Source organism: Oncorhynchus keta, chromosome 1 (genome assembly GCF_023373465.1).
Source record: "Oncorhynchus keta strain PuntledgeMale-10-30-2019 chromosome 1, Oket_V2, whole genome shotgun sequence".
NCBI classification, from domain to species: Eukaryota; Metazoa; Chordata; class Actinopteri; order Salmoniformes; family Salmonidae; genus Oncorhynchus; species Oncorhynchus keta.
Window position 1 is genome coordinate 95,583,738 of NC_068421.1, and position 19,707 is coordinate 95,603,444.

Genomic DNA, 19,707 nt, shown 5'->3' on the forward strand with positions numbered 1-19,707 from the left:
AGGATGATATCTAAGAGGGTTACGGATTTAGGGTCGTACCTGGTAAATTCCTTCATAATTTGTGTGAGATTGAGGGCATCTAGTTTAGATTGTAGGACGGCCAGGGTTTTAAGCATATCCCAGTTTAGGTCACCTAGCAGTGTGAACTCTGAAGATAGATGGGAGGCAATCAATTCACATATGGTGTCCAGGGCACAGCTGGGGGCTGGGGGCTGGGGGTCTATAACAAGTGGCAACGGTGAGAGACTTGTTTCTGGAAAGGTGGCTTGTTTCTGGAAAGTAAAAGTAGAAGCTCAAATTGTTTGGGCACAGACCTGCATAGTATGACAGATCTCCGCAGTAGATTGCAACTCCTCCCCTTTGTCAGTTCTATATCGTCGGAAAATGTGATAGTTGGGGATGGAAATTTCAGAATGTTTGGTGGCCTTCCTAAGCCAGGATTCAGACTAGGCTAGGTGATGCAAGAGTATTTGTATTTATTTAACTAGGCAAGTCAGTTAAGAACAAATTGTTATTTACAATGACGGCCCACCAAAAGGCCTCCTGTGGGGATGAGGCCTTGGATTAAAAATACAAATAAATTAAATAAAAATATAGGACAAACACACACATCTCGACAAGTGAGACAACATAGCACTACATAAAGAGAGACCTAAAGACAACAACATAGCATGGCAGCAACATTAGCTAAGATGGGGAGAGGTCTGTCCACAGTAAAAGCACTGTTCTACCTTCTTAACAACAATATCAACAAGGCAGGTCTGCAGGTCCTACAGGCCCTAGTTTTGTTGCACCTGGACTACTGCCCAGTCATGTGGATAGGTGCCACAAAGAGGGACAACTGGCCCAGAACAGGGCAGCACGTCTGGCCCTTAAATGTGGATTTCATTCCTGTTCTGCTTGTGGTAGGTTGACTTATAACCTGAACCAGGTTGCATACACTGGTTACCGTGTGAAGTAATCTTGAGTGGGCAGCTTGATGAAAGCCAGTCAATATTTAGGTCACCCAGAAAATATACCTCTCTGTTGATATCACATACATTATCAAGCATTTCACACATATTTTCCAGATACTGACTGTTAGCATTTGGTGGTCTATAGCAGCTTCCCACAATAACGGGCTTTAGGTGAGGCATATGAACCTGTAGCCATATTACTTCAACAGTATTGAACATGAGATCCTCTCTAAGCTTCACAGGGATGTGGTTCTGAATATAGACAGCAACACCGCCTCTGTTGGCATTTCTGTCTTTTCTGTAGATGTTATAACCATGTATTGCTACCACTGTATCATCAAAGGTATTATCTAAGTGGGTTTCAGAGATAGAGTCAGGATATGAATCAGCAAGTTATTGATATAATGAAACTGGTTTCTTAAGCTAAATAAGTTAATTCTTCTGGGATGCTTGATTGTTTTCATTGCTTTACTGGGAAGCTTATCAAAAGTAGACATGCTCATGTTATTTATGTTTGAGCTGATAGTGCAGGGTGAGCTGCACACAGTGGACTTCCTGTTCGAACACATCGCAAGTTATGGATTTCAGGGCGGCAGGGTAGCCTAGTGGTTAGAGCGTTGGACTAGTAACTGGAAGGTTGCAAGTTCAAACCCCTGAGCTGACAAGGTATAAATCTGTCTTTCTGCCCCTGAACAGGCAGTTAACCCACTGTTCCTAGGCTGTCATTGAAAATAAGAATTTGTTCATAACTGACTTGCCTGGTTAAATAAAGGTAAATAAATCAATATTGTGAGATTTTTTTTTTCATTTTTCTGGGATTCTTGATTGTTTCAAAACAATGAAATGTAGTCTAACTCACTGTGACTGCACGCTAGTTTGGTCCCAGATCTGTTTATCTTTACGACTCCTATTGTTCAGTCTCATACCAAACTTGAATTGGTTATATAGCACAAACAGATCTGGGACCAGCATAACTGCATACATTCTGTCCACAGAATTCGTCAAGAGCTCGGAAGGAGAGAACCAAGATCACTCAGATGGGTCCATCAAAGTTTGGTTTGGAAACCAAGTTGAGGTTTGTTGACGATTAAGCTTTTTTACACTTGGCTTGTTGAGTTTACAATATGGCGAATTTGATGTAACAGAGCTCCTCTGGTGTCTTTTTAAAGCTCGTCCCTATCATCTCAGACCCGGAGTATCTGTTGGATCAACACATTCTCCTGTGTGTCAAGTCCACAGACTGTGATGAATCCTATGGTGAGAAAGAAGGTTAACTGTGGTCTGTTTGGAGAGACTCGTTCTGAGAATGACACAGACCACATTTGGGCTTGAGTAAATACTAGTCTAGGTCTATGAATCACGATCATCTAGCTCTGTCTTCATCTAGCTCTGTCTTCATCTAGCTCTGCCTTCATCCAGCTCTGCCTTCATCCAGCTCTGCCTTCATCCAGCTCTGCCTTCATCCAGCTCTGCCTTCATCCAGCTCTGCCTTCATCCAGCTCTGCCTTCATCCAGCTCTGCCTTCATCCAGCTCTGCCTTCATCCAGCTCTGCCTTCATCCAGCTCTGCCTTCGTCCAGCTCTGCCTTCGTCCAGCTCTGCCTTCGTCCAGCTCTGCCTTCGTCCAGCTCTGCCTTCGTCCATTGCGTCCAGCTCTGCCTTCGTCCAGCTCTGCCTTCGTCCAGCTCTGCCTTCGTCCAGCTCTGCCTTCATCCAGCTCTGCCTTCATCCAGCTCTGCCTTCATCCAGCTCTGCCTTCATCCAGCTCTGCCTTCATCCAGCTCTGCCTTCATCCAGCTCTGCCTTCATCCAGCTCTGCCTTCATCCAGCTCTGCCTTCATCTAGCTCTGCCTTCATCCAGCTCTGCCTTCATCCAGCTCTGTCTTCATCCAGCTCTGTCTTCATCCAGCTCTGCCTTCATCTAGCTCTGCCTTCATCCAGCTCTGCCTTCATCTAGCTCTGCCTTCATCCAGCTCTGCCTTCATCCAGCTCTGCCTTCATCCAGCTCTGCCTTCATCCAGCTCTGCCTTCATCCAGCTCTGCCTTCATCCAGCTCTGCCTTCATCCAGCTCTGCCTTCATCCAGCTCTGCCTTCGTCCAGCTCTGCCTTCGTCCAGCTCTGCCTTCGTCCAGCTCTGCCTTCGTCCAGCTCTGCCTTCGTCCAGCTCTGCCTTCGTCCAGCTCTGCCTTCGTCCAGCTCTGCCTTCGTCCAGCTCTGCCTTCGTCCAGCTCTGCCTTCGTCCAGCTCTGCCTTCGTCCAGCTCTGCCTTCATCCAGCTCTGCCTTCATCCAGCTCTGCCTTCATCCAGCTCTGCCTTCATCCAGCTCTGCCTTCATCCAGCTCTGCCTTCATCCAGCTCTGCCTTCATCCAGCTCTGCCTTCATCCAGCTCTGTCTTCATCCAGCTCTGTCTTCATCCAGCTCTGTCTTCATCCAGCTCTGTCTTCATCCAGCTCTGCCTTCATCCAGCTCTGTCTTCATCTAGCTCTGTCTTCATCTAGCTCTGTCTTCGTCCAGCTCTGCCTTCATCCAGCTCTGTCTTCATCCAGCTCTGCCTTCGTCCAGCTCTGCCTTCGTCCAGCTCTGCCTTCGTCCAGCTCTGCCTTCGTCCAGCTCTGCCTTCGTCCAGCTCTGCCTTCGTCCATTCATCCAGCTCTGCCTTCATCCAGCTCTGCCTTCATCCAGCTCTGCCTTCGTCCAGCTCTGCCTTCGTCCAGCTCTGCCTTCGTCCAGCTCTGCCTTCGTCCATTCGTCCAGCTCTGCCTTCATCCAGCTCTGCCTTCATCCAGCTCTGCCTTCGTCCAGCTCTGCCTTCGTCCAGCTCTGCCTTCGTCCAGCTCTGCCTTCATCCAGCTCTGCCTTCATCCAGCTCTGCCTTCATCCAGCTCTGTCTTCATCCAGCTCTGTCTTCATCCAGCTCTGCCTTCATCCAGCTCTGCCTTCATCCAGCTCTGCCTTCATCCAGCTCTGTCTTCATCCAGCTCTGTCTTCATCCAGCTCTGTCTTCATCCAGCTCTGTCTTCATCCAGCTCTGTCTTCATCCAGCTCTGTCAGAGTAAAATAGTATTTTCTAATCCTCCTCCTTCCTCCCCCCCCTCCTCCTCCCTGACATGGTGTCATCCTTACAGGAGAGGGCTGTGTAGCTCTGCGAGCGGCGGAGTCCTCCTACACAGAGTTCCACATCACATTGACTCATCACGGCGAGCGGACGGGCACCCTGACGGGAGGTGTAGAGTTACGAACCTCAGAAGGCAAACAGACTGAGAAGTTATACGGTGAGGCTGACAGCCAATGACATACTGCACCTGTAAAAGGTTTATATTTTTGTTGCTGAGCTCAACTCTTTTTTTTGTCTACAGATTTCATCAAAGTGGAAAGGGATGATTCTGGTGGCTCTAAAGGAAAAGGACTTGATCTTATCAACAAGTGAGAACCTCCTTCTTCCCTCATGGCTACTTTGTAGCATTCAAGCATAGCTGACATGTGATCCCAGTTCTTTTAAAACAAATGAAAACTGACTTTGGTGGTTTACCAAGTAAAAAATATAAATATATATATGTTGGTAAACGTATAAGTGTGTATGAGCCTTTATTCTTTCCATTCTCTTTACCTGTTAGTTGTGAGATGAACATTTGGTTATGTGTCCTGTTCAATAGGTTTGCTCTTCCCACTGATATCACCAACCCCAGTTACATGGGGGCGGGCTTCAAGTCTGGAGGTGTGACAGACAGGGGCTGGAGCTACAGCATGTCCCCGAAATCAGGATCCGGAGGTGGGGGTGGTGGTGTCGGTGGGTTCGGGGGTAGGGACCAGACCCATGGAAACACCTCTCCCAAAAAGACTGTCAACGACCGCAGCGCTGTGCGAAGCCCTACAGGAAAAGCATCCGATAACGTGTACGTTTGTCTTGGACTAGCTCAGATCTAAGAGAAAATATCTATGAGATAATAGTTTTCAGAACTCCTGGTTTGGACTAGCTCAGATCTAAGAGAAAATATCTATGAGATAATAGTTTTCAGAACTCCTGGTTTGGACTAGCTCAGATCTAAGAGAAAATATCTATGAGATAATAGTTTTCAGAACTCCTGGTTTGGACTAGCTCAGATCTAAGAGAAAATATCTATGAGATAATAGTTTTCAGAACTCCTGGTTTGGACTAGCTCAGATCTAAGAGAAAATATCTATGAGTTAATAGTTTTCAGAACTCCTGGTTTGGACTAGCTCAGATCTAAGAGAAAATATCTATGAGTTAATAGTTTTCAGAACTCCTGGTTTGGACTAGCTCAGACCTAAGAGAAAATATCTATGAGTTAATAGTTTTCAGAACTCCTGGTTTGGACTAGCTCAGATCTAAGAGAAAATATCTATGAGTTAATAGTTTTCAGAACTCCTGGTTTGGACTAGCTCAGATCTAAGAGGAAATATCTATGAGATAATAGTTTTCAGAACTCCTGGTTTGGACTAGCTCAGATCTAAGAGAAAATATCTATGAGTTAATAGTTTTCAGAACTCCTGGTTTGGACTAGCTCAGATCTAAGAGAAAATATCTATGAGTTAATAGTTTTCAGAACTCCTGGTTTGGACTAGCTCAGACCTAAGAGAAAATATCTATGAGATAATAGTTTTCAGAACTCCTGGTTTGGACTAGCTCAGATCTAAGAGAAAATATCTATGAGATAATAGTTTTCAGAACTCCTGGTTTGGACTAGCTCAGATCTAAGAGAAAATATCTATGAGTTAATAGTTTTCAGAACTCCTGGTTTGGACTAGCTCAGACCTAAGAGAAAATATCTATGAGATAATAGTTTTCAGAACTCCTGGTTTGGACTAGCTCAGATCTAAGAGAAAATATCTATGAGATAATAGTTTTCAGAACTCCTGGTTTGGACTAGCTCAGATCTAAGAGAAAATATCTATGAGTTAATAGTTTTCAGAACTCCTGGTTTGGACTAGCTCAGATCTAAGAGGAAATATCTATGAGATAATAGTTTTCAGAACTCCTGGTTTGGACTAGCTCAGATCTAAGAGAAAATATCTATGAGATAATAGTTTTCAGAACTCCTGGTTTGGACTAGCTCAGATCTAAGAGGAAATATCTATGAGATAATAGTTTTCAGAACTCCTGGTTTGGACTAGCTCAGATCTAAGAGAAAATATCTATGAGTTAATAGTTTTCAGAACTCCTGGTTTGGACTAGCTCAGACCTAAGAGAAAATATCTATGAGATAATAGTTTTCAGAACTCCTGGTTTGGACTAGCTCAGATCTAAGAGAAAATATCTATGAGTTAATAGTTTTCAGAACTCCTGGTTTGGACTAGCTCAGATCTAAGAGAAAATATCTATGAGATAATAGTTTTCAGAACTCCTGGTTTGGACTAGCTTAGATCTAAGAGAAAATATCTATGAGTTAATAGTTTTCAGAACTCCTGGTTTTCCCAGACAGTGAGTCGTCTCCATTGAAATGGTTAAATTGGTCAGTGTAAAGGGAATTTTGTTGAGGTGGCGTTGACCTCTAGTATGGAGAGTTCCATGATTCCGCTTGAAGTGGAAAAGAAATGGGACTGAACGATACTGCTGCAGTTCTCCCAGAGCAGGCAATGTACTGAGAGTGAATAGATTGATACCCCAATGTGAGTCTGAAGCTGTACTCTGAATGACCTGTCTGTCTGTCTGTCTGTCTGTCTGTCTGTCTGTCTGTCTGTCTGTCTGTCTGTCTGTCTGTCTGTCTGTCTGTCTGTCTGTCTGTCTGTCTGTCTGTCTGTCTGCCTGCCTGCCTGCCTGCCTGCCTGCCTGCCTGCCTGCCTGCCTGCCTGCCTGCCTGCCTGCCTGCCTGCCTGCCTGCCTGCCTGCCTGCCTGCCTGCCTGCCTGCCTGCCTGCCTGCCTGCCTGCCTGCCTGCCTGCCTGCCTTTGTATGCTGTCTTCTAGTAGTGAGGGGGGGAAGCCAGCGGAGATGTTTGACAACCCTCTGTACGGCTCCATGGGGAAGGGAGGAGTTCCACGAGGAGCTAAAGACCAACCAGACCCTCAACGCTCCAAGGATTACCTGACCACTCCAGACCCCATCTTCTCCTTCACCAAACCCTCTGATCAGGACCCTGACCGGCCCCCGGTCCCCACCCCTCGTAACCGCTCTTACACCTGTTCTGAGACCAAGCCCCCGTCCTCCGTCACCACTGCCTCAGCCTCGGCCCCGCTCCACCCCCAGACCTACACCAAGAACCCTGTGAAGCCCTCACGCTCCGAGGGGGGCATGGTACAAACCACCAATAGACCACATCTGCCCGTGAAGTCCCGCCCAGGCCAGGCGGATGTCACGCCCACAAAGCCTAAAGACTACAGAGACAGCTCGGAGCTGCCCAGCAAACTGCGTCCACCTACAAGGCCCATCCAGCCCCTCCCCAAAGAAGGTAAATGTACAGTTATTTTCCCTCATGAAACCATCTATATCACACAAGTAGTCTCAGTTCACATATCATGCAAGCAAGTTGCTTATAGCTTCTGTTGTCACGGTTTTAAACTAAGAATAGCGCAGATGAAGCGGTTCTGTACATTAAACTATGTACATAGTCAACACAACAGGCAACAGGTCTGTCATATCTTCTCCTTTTTCCCCCAGCTCATCATGAGGCAACTCAACCACCGAAGATGGGCCGTTCAGTGAAATGACTGTGTGCTTTTTTTTTGGCTGAAAACCCTCCTCGGCTTGTCCTATATGTTAAAATGAGATGTTGGATGGTGGCTAGTGTCAGTCACTGCAATGCTCGTCTTCCTGCCTCTCCAAACAAGTTCCTGTACGAACTCATCTTTGCATATGCATTAGGCTGTATTCATGGCAACGCTCTGGGGATTTGTGGAGTCCTCTGAAATAAGTATCATCGTTGTTTTTTTTGTGTTTTTTTTCACAAATGCTGACAACTAGAAAAGCTCTTCATATTATAGGAATCATTTAAAAAATACTTGTACAACAATCTCAATTAAATTAAAGGGAATCGTGTTCACCTGCCTCTCCTAATAATTTCTCACATGCTCAGTGGCCAGGTATCCTTTATATATGTTAATGCTACCACCTGCTGGTTCGTAGATGGTATTGCATGAATGTGATTTTAATTACCCTTTATTTTTTTTTACCCCTTATTTAACTAGACAAGTCAGTTAAGAACAAAGTAGTGTTATTACAATGAAGGCCTACTCCAGCCCCAACCACACTGGGCCAAATGTGCACCTCCCTATGGGACTCCCAATCACAACCGGATGTGATACAGCCTGGATTCAAACCAGGTACTATAGTGATGCCTGTTGCACTGAGTTGTAGGGCCTTAGACCACTGCACCACTCAGATGCCCCAAAATACATTTACAATTATGTGGCCAACATAATTGGATTGACAAAGTTAAACAAACTGCATAGAAGATATACAAAGTGTATTAGTCTATTTAATATACTCGGTCTATGAATTAAAATCGTAATGAAAAAAATAAAATGAATAGAATAATGAATTTTAATTAAAGCTGCATTCTGTAACTTTTTGTGCGACCCGACCAAATTCACATAGAAATGTGAGTTATGGGCTCCCGAGTGGCTCAGTGGTCTAAGGCACTACAACACAGTGCCACTAGAGACTCTGGGTTTGAGTCCAGGCTCTGTCGCAGCTGGCTGTGACCGGGAGACCCATGGGGTGGCGCACAATTGGCTCAGCGTCGTCCGGGTTAGGGGAGGGTTTGGCCCAGCGTCGTCCGGGTTAGGGGAGGGTTTGGCCCAGCGTCGTCCGGGTTAGGGGAGGGTTTGGCCCAGCGTCGTCCGGGTTAGGGGAGGGTTTGGCCCAGCGTCGTCCGGGTTAGGGGAGGGTTTGGCCCAGCGTCGTCCGGGTTAGGGGAGGGTTTGGCCCAGCGTCGTCCGGGTTAGGGGAGGGTTTGGCCCAGCGTCGTCCGGGTTAGGGAGGGTTTGGCCCAGCGTCGTCCGGGTTAGGGGAGGGTTTGGCCCAGCGTCGTCCGGGTTAGGGGAGGGTTTGGCCCAGCGTCGTCCGGGTTAGGGGAGGGTTTGGCCCAGCGTCGTCAGGGTTAGGGGAGGGTTTGGCCCAGCGTCGTCCGGGTTAGGGAGGGTTTGGCCCAGCGTCGTCCGGGTTAGGGGAGGGTTTGGCCCAGCGTCGTCCGGGTTAGGGGAGGGTTTGGCCCAGCGTCGTCCGGGTTAGGGGAGGGTTTGGCCCAGCGTCGTCCGGGTTAGGGGAGGGTTTGGCCGGCAGGAATATCCTTGTCGCTCTAGCGACTCCTGTGACGGGCCGAGCACAGTGCATTCTGACACGGTCGCCAGGTGTACGGTGTTTCCTCTGACACATTGGTGCGGCCGGCATCCGGGTTTAGTGTGCATTGTGTTTGGGTTGTGTTTCAGAGGACGCACAGCTCTCGACCTTCGCCTCTCCCGAGTCCATACGAGAGTTGCAGCGATGAGACAAGACTATAACTACCAATTGAATACTAGGAAAAAGGGGGAAAAAGAAGAAATGTGAGTTATAGGATGAAATGTAACTGTCTTACACACACAGTACTATTGTACACAAACTAAAACATCGTACAAGACCAACACATTAAATACATTACCCTTCTCATCATACACTTCTCATAGAGCCATAGATCTGTCATTCCCATTGATAAGCACATCTAAGAAACGGTAGATATGTTCTATTTGTAATAGATCTACCATTCCCATTGATAAGCACGTCTAAGAAACGGTAGATATGTTCTATGTGTAATAGATCTACCATTCCCATTGATAAGCACGTCTAAGAAACGGTAGATATGTTCTATGTGTAATAGATCTACCATTCCCATTGATAAGCCAGTCTAAGAAACTGTAGATCTGTTCTGTGTGTAATAGATCTACCATTCCCATTGATAAGCACGTCTAAGAAACGGTAGATCTGTTCTATGTGTTATAGATCTACCATTCCCATTGAGAAGCCAGTCTAAAAAAACAGTAGATCTGTTCTATGTGTGTTATTTCTCTGCTTCCCGTTCTTAATGTTTGACAATGGAAAAATATATTTTGCAGTTGTTTAGATGGTACAAGAAGAAGAGATCGCTGTATTGAATGGAAGCCATTTTGTTGACCCCATTTTGCGAGCTCCGACCCAGCTTGGCTATTTAGTGACTCTTTTGTTGTTTTGTTATTACTTTATTATACTTTATTTTCTCTACATGTCTTACATCTGTCTTTTAAACATCAGATCGGATTACAGAACCTTCAAAAATTATTCATACGGTTGATTTATTCCAAATTTGTTACAGTCTTAATAAAAAATGGATTAAATAAATACAGAATCTGACCCATCTACACACAATACCTCATAATAACAAAGTGAAAACATGTTTATTTATATTTTTTTTCGCGCACATTTATTGAAAATGAAATACAGAAATACTCAGTAAGGAGATCCAAGGCACTCTTCATATGATTAATTAAAATGCCTTTATTAATATGGTTCAATAGAAACAACGGGTTTTAAACGACGCGTTTCGGCTGCATGGCCTTCGTCAGGGAGTACACAAAAATAACACAATGTCCTCTTTTGAACAGCTTTTCCAATTAGCCCTAATTAGAAGAGGGAGTGGTTTCAACACCCAGTAAGCAATACTATCCACATTAAAAAAGTGTAGCTATGTTATCATAAAAATACAACTCCACAATAGAGGTATGAGAACACTTAGAAAGGTAGTTCTAACCTTAAATATGACTGGGAGAAGTGTCAAGAATCAGAAAGCTATATATTCCATAGTCCACTAGAACACAGCAAAACATGAACAACAACAGTCTAAACACATGTTGTGTCTTTGGCTATGCTGGATTAAGTGACATGACATGCTATTCTATAAAATCCTTTCTCTGTAATTAATAATACCTGATTGAGCTAATCATGTAAATGTAATTAACTAGAGAGTCGGGGCACCACAAAATAATATTTATAGAGCTGTCATCTTCCGAATAAACTCTTAAAGACCTAGAATTATTTTACATCAATAGCAGTCAATATTAATCGTCACCTTATTTCAGTCTCATCTGAAAGTTGTAAATTCTTGGTTATCTTCACAAACCCTGGCTAACAAGTTCAAATCAGCAAAATTGGGTGTAATTATTTATTTACTAAATACCTAACTAATTAAACAGAATTACATATAGACAGAATGAATCATACCTGCATTACAAATTATGTCATAAAGGTAAACGTCCCTAGTGGGCGGAACAGATATGACAGCTGGTTACACAAAGAAAAGGGGGTTGGGTTTGAGTGAAAGAGCGGGAAGACTGAAGAACAAAGGAAGAAGCGATGTCTCTATCGGGCCGTAGGCAGCTACTCTATCGTAAATACAGTATTTTATACATTCTAAATTACCACCCGTTTGGAAAAGGAAAATGCAATTAATATTTACTCTGAGCTACGCTTCGTTAGGTTGGTCGTAGATGCTGGTCATGTTGGCCAACAGAGATTGTTCTGTCCTCGGAAGAATGTCTCTGGTGGTAAATTGGATGTTGCAGTAACGTCATTGTGTGGTAGACGTGATACTCTGTCTGTTCTTTCCTAGCCCACGTTTGCAGCTGCTGTTGATAACTGAACGGCTAGGAGGTATCACTTCTGTAGCGAATAAGAGTTCAAAGTTCACACTGAGGTTGGCTTTGTTCTATAGTTATTATCTAAGCCCAAGTCCACATTTTGTCACATCATCCAGAATGCCACACTAAATACATTTGCTAAGAAAGTGAATTTTGATGTGGAGAATCTGTTTAAGGATAAAATTGACTCCAACCAAACACGACATAATCTTTCTAAGACAGAGCAGGATGCAATTGAATCATTGTCCAAAAATGAACAGATTGTGGTTAAAAAAAGCAGACAAAGGTGGTGCTACAGTAGTGTGGAGTAAAGACAAAGGTGGTGCTACAGTAGTGTGGAGTAAAGACAAAGGTGGTGCTACAGTAGTGTGGAGTAAAGACAAAGGTGGTGCTACAGTAGTGTGGAGTAAAGACAAAGGTGGTGCTACAGTAGTGTGGAGTAAAGACAAAGGTGGTGCTACAGTAGTGTGGAGTAAAGACAAAGGTGGTGCTACAGTAGTGTGGAGTAAAGACAAAGGCGGTGCTACAGTAGTGTGGAGTAAAGACAAAGGAGGTGCTACAGTAGTGTGGAGTAAAGACATAGGAGGTGCTACAGTAGTGTGGAGTAAAGACAAAGGTGGCGCTACAGTAGTGTGGAGTAAAGACATAGGTGGTGCTACAGTAGTGTGGAGTAAAGACATAGGTGGTGCTACAGTAGTGTGGAGTAAAGACAAAGGTGATGCTACAGTAGTGTGGAGTAAAGACATAGGTGGTGCTACAGTAGTGTGGAGTAAAGAGAAAGGTGGTGCTACAGTAGTGTGGAGTAAAGACAAAGGTGGTGCTACAGTAGTGTGGAGTAACGACATAGGTGGTGCTACAGTAGTGTGGAGTAAAGACAAAGGTGGTGCTACAGTAGTGTGGAGTAAAGACAAAGGTGGCGCTACAGTAGTGTGGAGTAAAGACAAAGGTGGTGCTACAGTAGTGTGGAGTAAAGAGAAAGGTGGTGCTACAGTAGTGTGGAGTAAAGACAAAGGTGGCGCTACAGTAGTGTGGAGTAAAGACAAAGGTGGTGCTACAGTAGTGTGGAGTAAAGACAAAGGTGGTGCTACAGTAGTGTGGAGTAAAGACAAAGGTGGTGCTACAGTAGTGTGGAGTAAAGACAAAGGTGGTGCTACAGTAGTGTGGAGTAAAGACAAAGGTGGTGCTACAGTAGTGTGGAGTAACGACATAGGTGGTGCTACAGTAGTGTGGAGTAAAGACAAAGGTGGTGCTACAGTAGGGTGGAGTAAAGACAAAGGTGGGGCTACAGTAGTGTGGAGTAAAGACAAAGGTGGTGCTACAGTAGTGTGGAGTAAAGAGAAAGGTGGTGCTACAGTAATGTGGAGTAAAGACATAGGTGGTGCTACAGTAGTGTGGAGTAAAGACATAGGTGGTGCTACAGTAGTGTGGAGTAAAGACATAGGTGGTGCTACAGTGGTGGTGCTACTGAATTGAAAGGGATCCTCACAGAAACTAAGGAGAATGGCTACATTTCAGACAAGGAGTTCAAATGTATTTTCAATGACAGAGAGAAACCATCTTCTTCCAAAGGTCCACAAACATCCTGAAAATCGCCCAAACAGACCAGTCATCAGTGATAATGAAGGTCTGACAGAACCCATCTCTAAGTACATTGATTACTTCATTCAGCCTTTTCTGACATCACTCCCAGCCTATCTTCAAGATACTACAGATGTGTTGAACAAAATTAAGGAATTGAACAATATAGGTACAGCTTCCTTTTTAGTCCCCATAGATGTAGAGTCTCTATACACCACCATTGAACATGAACGAGGTTTGGCAGCTATGCACCATTTCTTGAGAACCCGACCTGAAACTGAGATGCCTCCTACAGAATTTATTGTCTCACTGACTGAATGGACTCTTAAATCATAACATCGTTATCTTTCAGGACCGTATTTTTAAACAGGTTAAAGGATGTGCCATATGGGAGCTTACAGCCCTTCCTACGCTGGTTTGTACTTGGGTAAATTACTTCATTTTGGATCCTTCTAATAACCATTTCTTTGACTGGATTATATGGTGGGGACACTATATTGATGATGTTTGCCTGTTTTGGTCCGGCTCAGAAGATTAACTTATTTCCTTCCACTAATACCTTAAAAACGCTAACGGGATCGATATGACAACAGCCAGTGAAAGTGCAGGGCGCCAAATTCAAAACAACAGAAATCTCATAATTAAAATTCTTCAAAACATAGAAGTATTTTACACCATTTTAAATATAAACTTGTTGTTAATCCCACCACAGTGTCTGATTTCAAAAAGGCTTTATGACGAAAGCACGCCAAACGATTATGTCAGGTCAGTACCTAGTTACAGAAAAACACAGCCATTTTTCCAGCCAAAGAGGGGAGTCACGAAAAGCAGATATAGAGAGAAAATGAATCACTAACCTTTCATGATCTTCATCAGATGACACTCATTTGACTTCATGTTAAACAATACATGTATGTTTTGTTCGATAAAGTTCATATTTATATCAAGAAATCTGAGTTTACATTGGCCCGTTATGTTTAGTAGTTCCAAAACATCCAGTGATTTTGCAGAGAGCCACATCAATTTACAGAAATACTCATAATAAACATTGATAAAAGATACAACTATTATGCTTGGGAATTATAGATACACTTCTCCTTAATGCAACTGCTGTGTCAGATTTCAAAAAAGCTTTACGGAAAAAGCACACCATGCAATAATCTGAGTACAGCACTCAGACAACAAAACAAGCCTTACAGATATCTGCCATGTTGTGGAGTCAACAGAAGTCAGAAATATCATTATAAATATTCACTTACCTTTGATGATCTTCATCAGAATGCACTCCCAGGAATCCTAGTTCCACAATAAATGTTTGATTTGTTCGGTGAAGTCCATCATTTATGTCCAAATACCTCCTTTTTGTTCACACGTTTAGCCCAGTAATCCAAATGCTCGATCACGTAGTTCAGATGAAAAGTCAAAATAGTTATATTACAGTTCGTAGAAACATGTCAAACGATGTATAGAATCAATCTTCAGGATGTTTTTAAAATAAATCTTCAATAATGTTCCAACCGGAGGATTCCTTTGTCTACAGAATTGCAATGGAACTCAAGCTAACTCTCACTTGAACGTGCGTGGTCAGCTCATGCCTCTCTGGTAGACCTCTGACTCAATCCCCTCTCATTCCCCCTCTCCTTCACAGTAGAGGCATCAAACAAGGTTCTAAAGACTGTTGACATCTAGTGGAAGCCTCAAGAAGTGCAATATGACCCCATAGACACTGTATATTCGATTGGCAAAGAGTTGAAAAACTACAGACCTCAGATTTCCCACTTCCTGGTTGGATTTTTTCTCAGGTTTGTTTCTACCACATGAGTTCTGTTATACTCACAGACATGCAAAAACAGTTTTAGAAACTTCAGAGTGTTTATCCGAATATACTAATATACTAATACTGTGCATATATTAGCAACTGGGCCTGAGTAGCAGGCAGTATACTCAGGGCACCTTATTCATCCAAGCTACTCAATACGGTCCTTCTGTAGCTCAGTTGGTAGAGCATGGCGCTTGTAACGCCAGGGTAGTGGGTTCGATTCCCGGGACCACCCATACGTAGAATGTATGCACACATCACTGTAAGTCGCTTTGGATAAAAGCGTCTGCTAAATGGCATATATTATATATTTACTGCTCCCAGCTATAAGAAGTTAACAGCATTAACCCTAACATCAACCTAACTATGGAGCACAGCAAGGATAACAGTGGAGAATCTGCTGAATTGGAGAATCGCTTCTTGAATGGAGGCTACAACGTTCAGGTCCTGAAAGATGCAGGAATAAGGGCTGGATTACTTGACAGAGAGAACTTGTTGCAAAGGGGAGAGCCTCAGAGAGAGTGTATTTTGTTACAAGATACAGCACTGAAGCAGAGAACATTATTAAAAGAATAATTGGGGAATCATCCAAAGTGATACGCTACTACGCCAAGTCTTTCCTGAGCCACCAGTCATAAGCTTTAAGAGATGGCCTACCCTTTAAGAGATGTCCTACCCTTTAAGAGATGGCCTACCCTTTAAGAGATGGCCTACCCTTTAAGAGATGGCCCACCCTTTAAGAGATGGCCCACCCTTTAAGAGATGGCCTACCCTTTAAGAGATGGCCCACCCTTTAAGAGATGTCCCACCCTTTAAGAGATGTCCCACCCTTTAAGAGATGTCCCACCCTTTAAGAGATGTCCCGCCCTTTAAGAGATGTCCCGCCCTTTAAGAGATGTCCCGCCCTTTAAGAGATGTCCCGCCCTTTAAGAGATGTCCCACCCTTTAAGAGATGGCCCACCCTTTAAGAGATGGCCTACCCTTTAAGAGATGGCCCACCCTTTAAGAGATGTCCCACCCTTTAAGAGATGTCCCACCCTTTAAGAGATGTCCCACCCTTTAAGAGATGTCCCACCCTTTAAGAGATGTCCCACCCTTTAAGAGATGTCCTACCCTTTAAGAGATGTCCCACCCTTTAAGAGATGTCCCACCCTTTAAGAGATGTCCCACCCTTTAAGAGATGTCCCACCCTTTAAGAGATGTCCCACCCTTTAAGAGATGTCCCACCCTTTAAGAGATGTCCCACCCTTTAAGAGATGTCCCACCCTTTAAGAGATGTCCTACCCTTTAAGAGATGTCCCACCCTTTAAGAGATGTCCCACCCTTTAAGAGATGTCCTACCCTTTAAGAGATGTCCCACCCTTTAAGAGATGTCCTACCCTTTAAGAGATGTCCTACCCTTTAAGAGATGTCCTACCCTTTAAGAGATGTCCTACCCTTTAAGAGATGTCCCACCCTTTAAGAGATGTCCCACCCTTTAAGAGATGTCCCACCCTTTAACAGAGATGTTTAAGAGATGTCCTACCCTTTAAGAGATGTCCCACCCTTTAAGAGATGTCCGACCCTTTAAGAGATGTCCTACCCTTTAAGAGATGTCCTAACAGAGATGTTTAAGAGATGTCCTACCCTTTAAGAGATGTCTTTAAGAGATGTCCTACCCTTTAAGAGATGTCCTACCCTTTAAGAGATGTCCCACCCTTTAAGAGATGTCCTACCCTTTAAGAGATGTCCTACCCTTTAACAGAGATGTTTAAGAGATGTCCTACCCTTTAAGAGATGTCCTACCCTTTAAGAGATGTCCTACCCTTTAAGAGATGTCCCACCCTTTAAGAGATGTCCGACCCTTTAAGAGATGTCCTACCCTTTAACAGAGATGTTTAAGAGATGTCCTACCCTTTAAGAGATGTCCTACCCTTTAAGAGATGTCCTACCCTTTAAGAGATGTCCTACCCTTTAAGAGATGTCCTACCCTTTAAGAGATGTCCTACCCTTTAAGAGATGTCCCACCCTTTAAGAGATGTCCCACCCTTTAAGAGATGTCCCACCCTTTAAGAGATGTCCTACCCTTTAAGAGATGTCCTACCCTTTAAGAGATGTCCTACCCTAAATAACAAATTAGTCCACAGTTATCTTCCGGGTGACTCTCAAAAAACTTGTCTTGACCACAAACCCAAGGGCTCTTTTAAGTGGAACCAGTGTTGGGGAATAATCAGAATTGGTTGGTAACATAGGTAAGATGTTTTATATTCATCATATGTTTGTAAGTTACTTCTCATCAGAATGTGTTTGTATAATACTGTGGCGGGGTTGCAGTTATCTGTTCTCTGTCAGGACTAAGTTGCTTGGGCCGGAGAGAGGGGAGAGGTCAAGCGTGTATCTCTTGGCTCCACAATGTCTGTGTGCCAGTCAATGTGTCTCTGTGATCTTGTCAAGATAGGGTGGATTTGATATATGCCTGTTGATATGAGGATTTGTTTAGGTTCTGAGTTTGAGAAAAGACATAGTTTAGGAGACAAAGCTGAACGATAAATTATGCCTATGCTGTCTGGCTATATGTGTCTTTGCTATAAAGGATCTCAGTTGCAATGTGTAGGGGACTCTCAGAGAATTCATTGATAGACACTGAATTTATAATAATAATAATAATAATAATATATCTGAGAGTCACAGGGTTGTGATGGAGCTCCTATAATTAAAGATGGACGTTATGATAACTCTGACTCTGACTTGTGTGTGGTTTGCTCTCATGATTTGGTTAATACAGGAAATTCCCACGAATACAGGAAATTCCCACAACACCAGTGCACCAGTGCAACCATTGCAGTAATATGGCACAGAAGAAGTATTTTGTTGACACAGCTTCCAAAATGGAGTATTACGTGAAGCATTTCATTAACTGTAAAACCACTCATGGCATCTATAGATTGGAATGTCCACAGTGCAAGGTGTTATACAACGAGACGCCTTCAAGACCGCTTAGCGGAACACAAGTACACCATACGGGTAGGTAATGAAGACTACCCCATGGCAAGGCACTACAAGTCCCTACACCATGGCAACCCTGCCTCCCTACAAACTATGGGTATTGATCATATTCCGGCCTCTATTAGAAAAGGAGACCGTCTTAAACAGTTAAACCAAAGGGAAAGTTTTGGGATTTACAAACTACAGGCCACTAAATACCCTGGTTTAAATGAAGATATGGATTTACAAACTACAGGCCACTAAGTACCCTGGTTTAAATGAAGATATGGATTTACAAACTACAGGCCACTAAATACCCTGGTTTAAATGAAGATATGGATTTACAAACTACAGGCCACTAAATACCAGGGTTTAAATGGGCATATGGATTTACAAACTACAGGCCACTAAATACCCTGGTTTAAATGAAGATCTGGATTTACAAACTACAGGCCACTAAATACCCTGGTTTAAATGAAGATATGGATTTACAAACTACAGGCCACTAAATACCCTGGTTTAAATGGAGATATGGATTTACAAACTACAGGCCACTAAATACCCTGGTTTAAATGAAGATATGGATTTACAAACTACAGGCCACTAAATACCCTGGTTTAAATGAATATATGGATTTACAAACTACAGGCCACTATGTACCCTGGTTTAAATGAAGATCTGGATTTACAAACTACAGGCCACTAAATACCCTGGTTTAAATGAAGATCTGGATTTACAAACTACAGGCCACTAAATAGCCTGGTTTAAATTAAGATATGGATTTACAAACTACAGGCCACTAAATAGCCTGGTTTAAATTAAGATATGGATTTACAAACTACAGGCCACTAAATACCCTGGTTTAAATGAAGATATGGATTTACAAACTACAGGCCACTAAATACCCTGGTTTAAATGAAGATCTGGATTTACAAACTACAGGCCACTAAATACCCTGGTTTAAATGAAGATATGGATTTACAAACTACAGGCCACTAAGTACACTGGTTTAAATGAAGATATGGATTTACAAACTACAGGCCACTAAATACCCTGGTTTAGATATGGATTTACAAACTACAGGCCACTAAATACCCTGGTTTAAATTAAGATATGGATTTACAAACTACAGGCCACTAAGTACCCTGGTTTAAATGAAGATATGGATTTACAAACTACAGGCCACTAAATACCCTGGTTTAAATTAAGATATGGATTTACAAACTACAGGCCACTAAGTACCCTGGTTTAAATGAAGATATGGATTTACAAACTACAGGCCACTAAATACCCTGGTTTAAATGAATATATGGATTTACAAACTACAGGCCACTATGTACCCTGGTTTAAATGAAGATCTGGATTTACAAACTACAGACCACTAAATAGCCTGGTTTAAATTAAGATATGGATTTACAAACTACAGGCCACTAAATACCCTGGTTTAAATGAAGATATGGATTTACAAACTACAGGCCACTAAGTACCCTGGTTTAAATGAAGATATGACACTTAGAAAGGTAGAAGATATGGATTTACAAAATACAGGCCACTAAATACCCTGGTTTAATTGAAGATCTGGATTTACAAACTACAGGCCACTAAATACCCTGGTTTAAATTAAGATATGGATTTACAAACTACAGGCCACTAAATACCCTGGTTTAAATGAAGATATGGATTTACAAACTACAGGCCACTAAATACCCTGGTTTAAATGAAGATATGGGTTTACAAACTACAGGCCACTATGTACCCTGGTTTAAATGAAGATATGGATTTACAAA

The 19,707-nt window shown here is 43.1% G+C and overlaps 1 protein-coding gene and 2 long non-coding RNA genes across 7 annotated transcripts in view; 2 read left to right on the plus strand and 1 right to left on the minus strand.

Annotated features, from left to right (window-relative positions):
- The window catches only part of LOC118387126 (phosphatidylinositol 3,4,5-trisphosphate 5-phosphatase 1-like), a gene marked incomplete at its 5' end in the record, with an annotated part of 36,633 nt that extends 28,678 nt beyond the window's left edge, over positions 1-7,955 (plus strand). Inside the window, 7 exons of the mRNA XM_052525576.1 lie at positions 1,952-2,031; positions 2,126-2,213; positions 4,084-4,230; positions 4,315-4,381; positions 4,612-4,851; positions 6,883-7,364; positions 7,574-7,955. Of these exons, the coding sequence (XP_052381536.1) occupies positions 1,952-2,031; positions 2,126-2,213; positions 4,084-4,230; positions 4,315-4,381; positions 4,612-4,851; positions 6,883-7,364; positions 7,574-7,623 (1,154 nt within the window). The remainder of the gene's footprint in view (positions 1-1,951; positions 2,032-2,125; positions 2,214-4,083; positions 4,231-4,314; positions 4,382-4,611; positions 4,852-6,882; positions 7,365-7,573) is intronic.
- Positions 4,858-6,851, minus strand: LOC127908627 (uncharacterized). 3 transcript variants are annotated; one of them, XR_008067798.1, is made up of 4 exons: positions 6,160-6,847; positions 5,733-5,854; positions 5,550-5,671; positions 4,858-5,122 (listed from the first exon to the last, which is right to left on the minus strand). It is a non-coding gene; the product is annotated as an uncharacterized LOC127908627 (long non-coding RNA). The 3 variants fall into 3 exon arrangements; XR_008067802.1 differs by having other exon boundaries at positions 4,866-5,122; positions 5,733-5,976; positions 6,160-6,851; XR_008067797.1 differs by having other exon boundaries at positions 4,866-5,122; positions 5,733-5,915; positions 6,160-6,849.
- Positions 7,956-11,194: 3,239 nt separating the features above from the next.
- On the plus strand, positions 11,195-15,776 carry LOC127916505 (uncharacterized). 3 transcript variants are annotated; one of them, XR_008095382.1, is made up of 4 exons: positions 11,195-12,046; positions 12,146-12,274; positions 12,539-12,604; positions 12,869-15,776. It is a non-coding gene; the product is annotated as an uncharacterized LOC127916505 (long non-coding RNA). The 3 variants fall into 3 exon arrangements; XR_008095472.1 differs by lacking the exon at positions 12,539-12,604 and adding an exon at positions 12,407-12,505 and having other exon boundaries at positions 12,146-12,241; XR_008095174.1 differs by lacking the exon at positions 12,869-15,776 and having other exon boundaries at positions 12,146-12,241; positions 12,407-12,800.
- Positions 15,777-19,707: the final 3,931 nt, after the last annotated feature.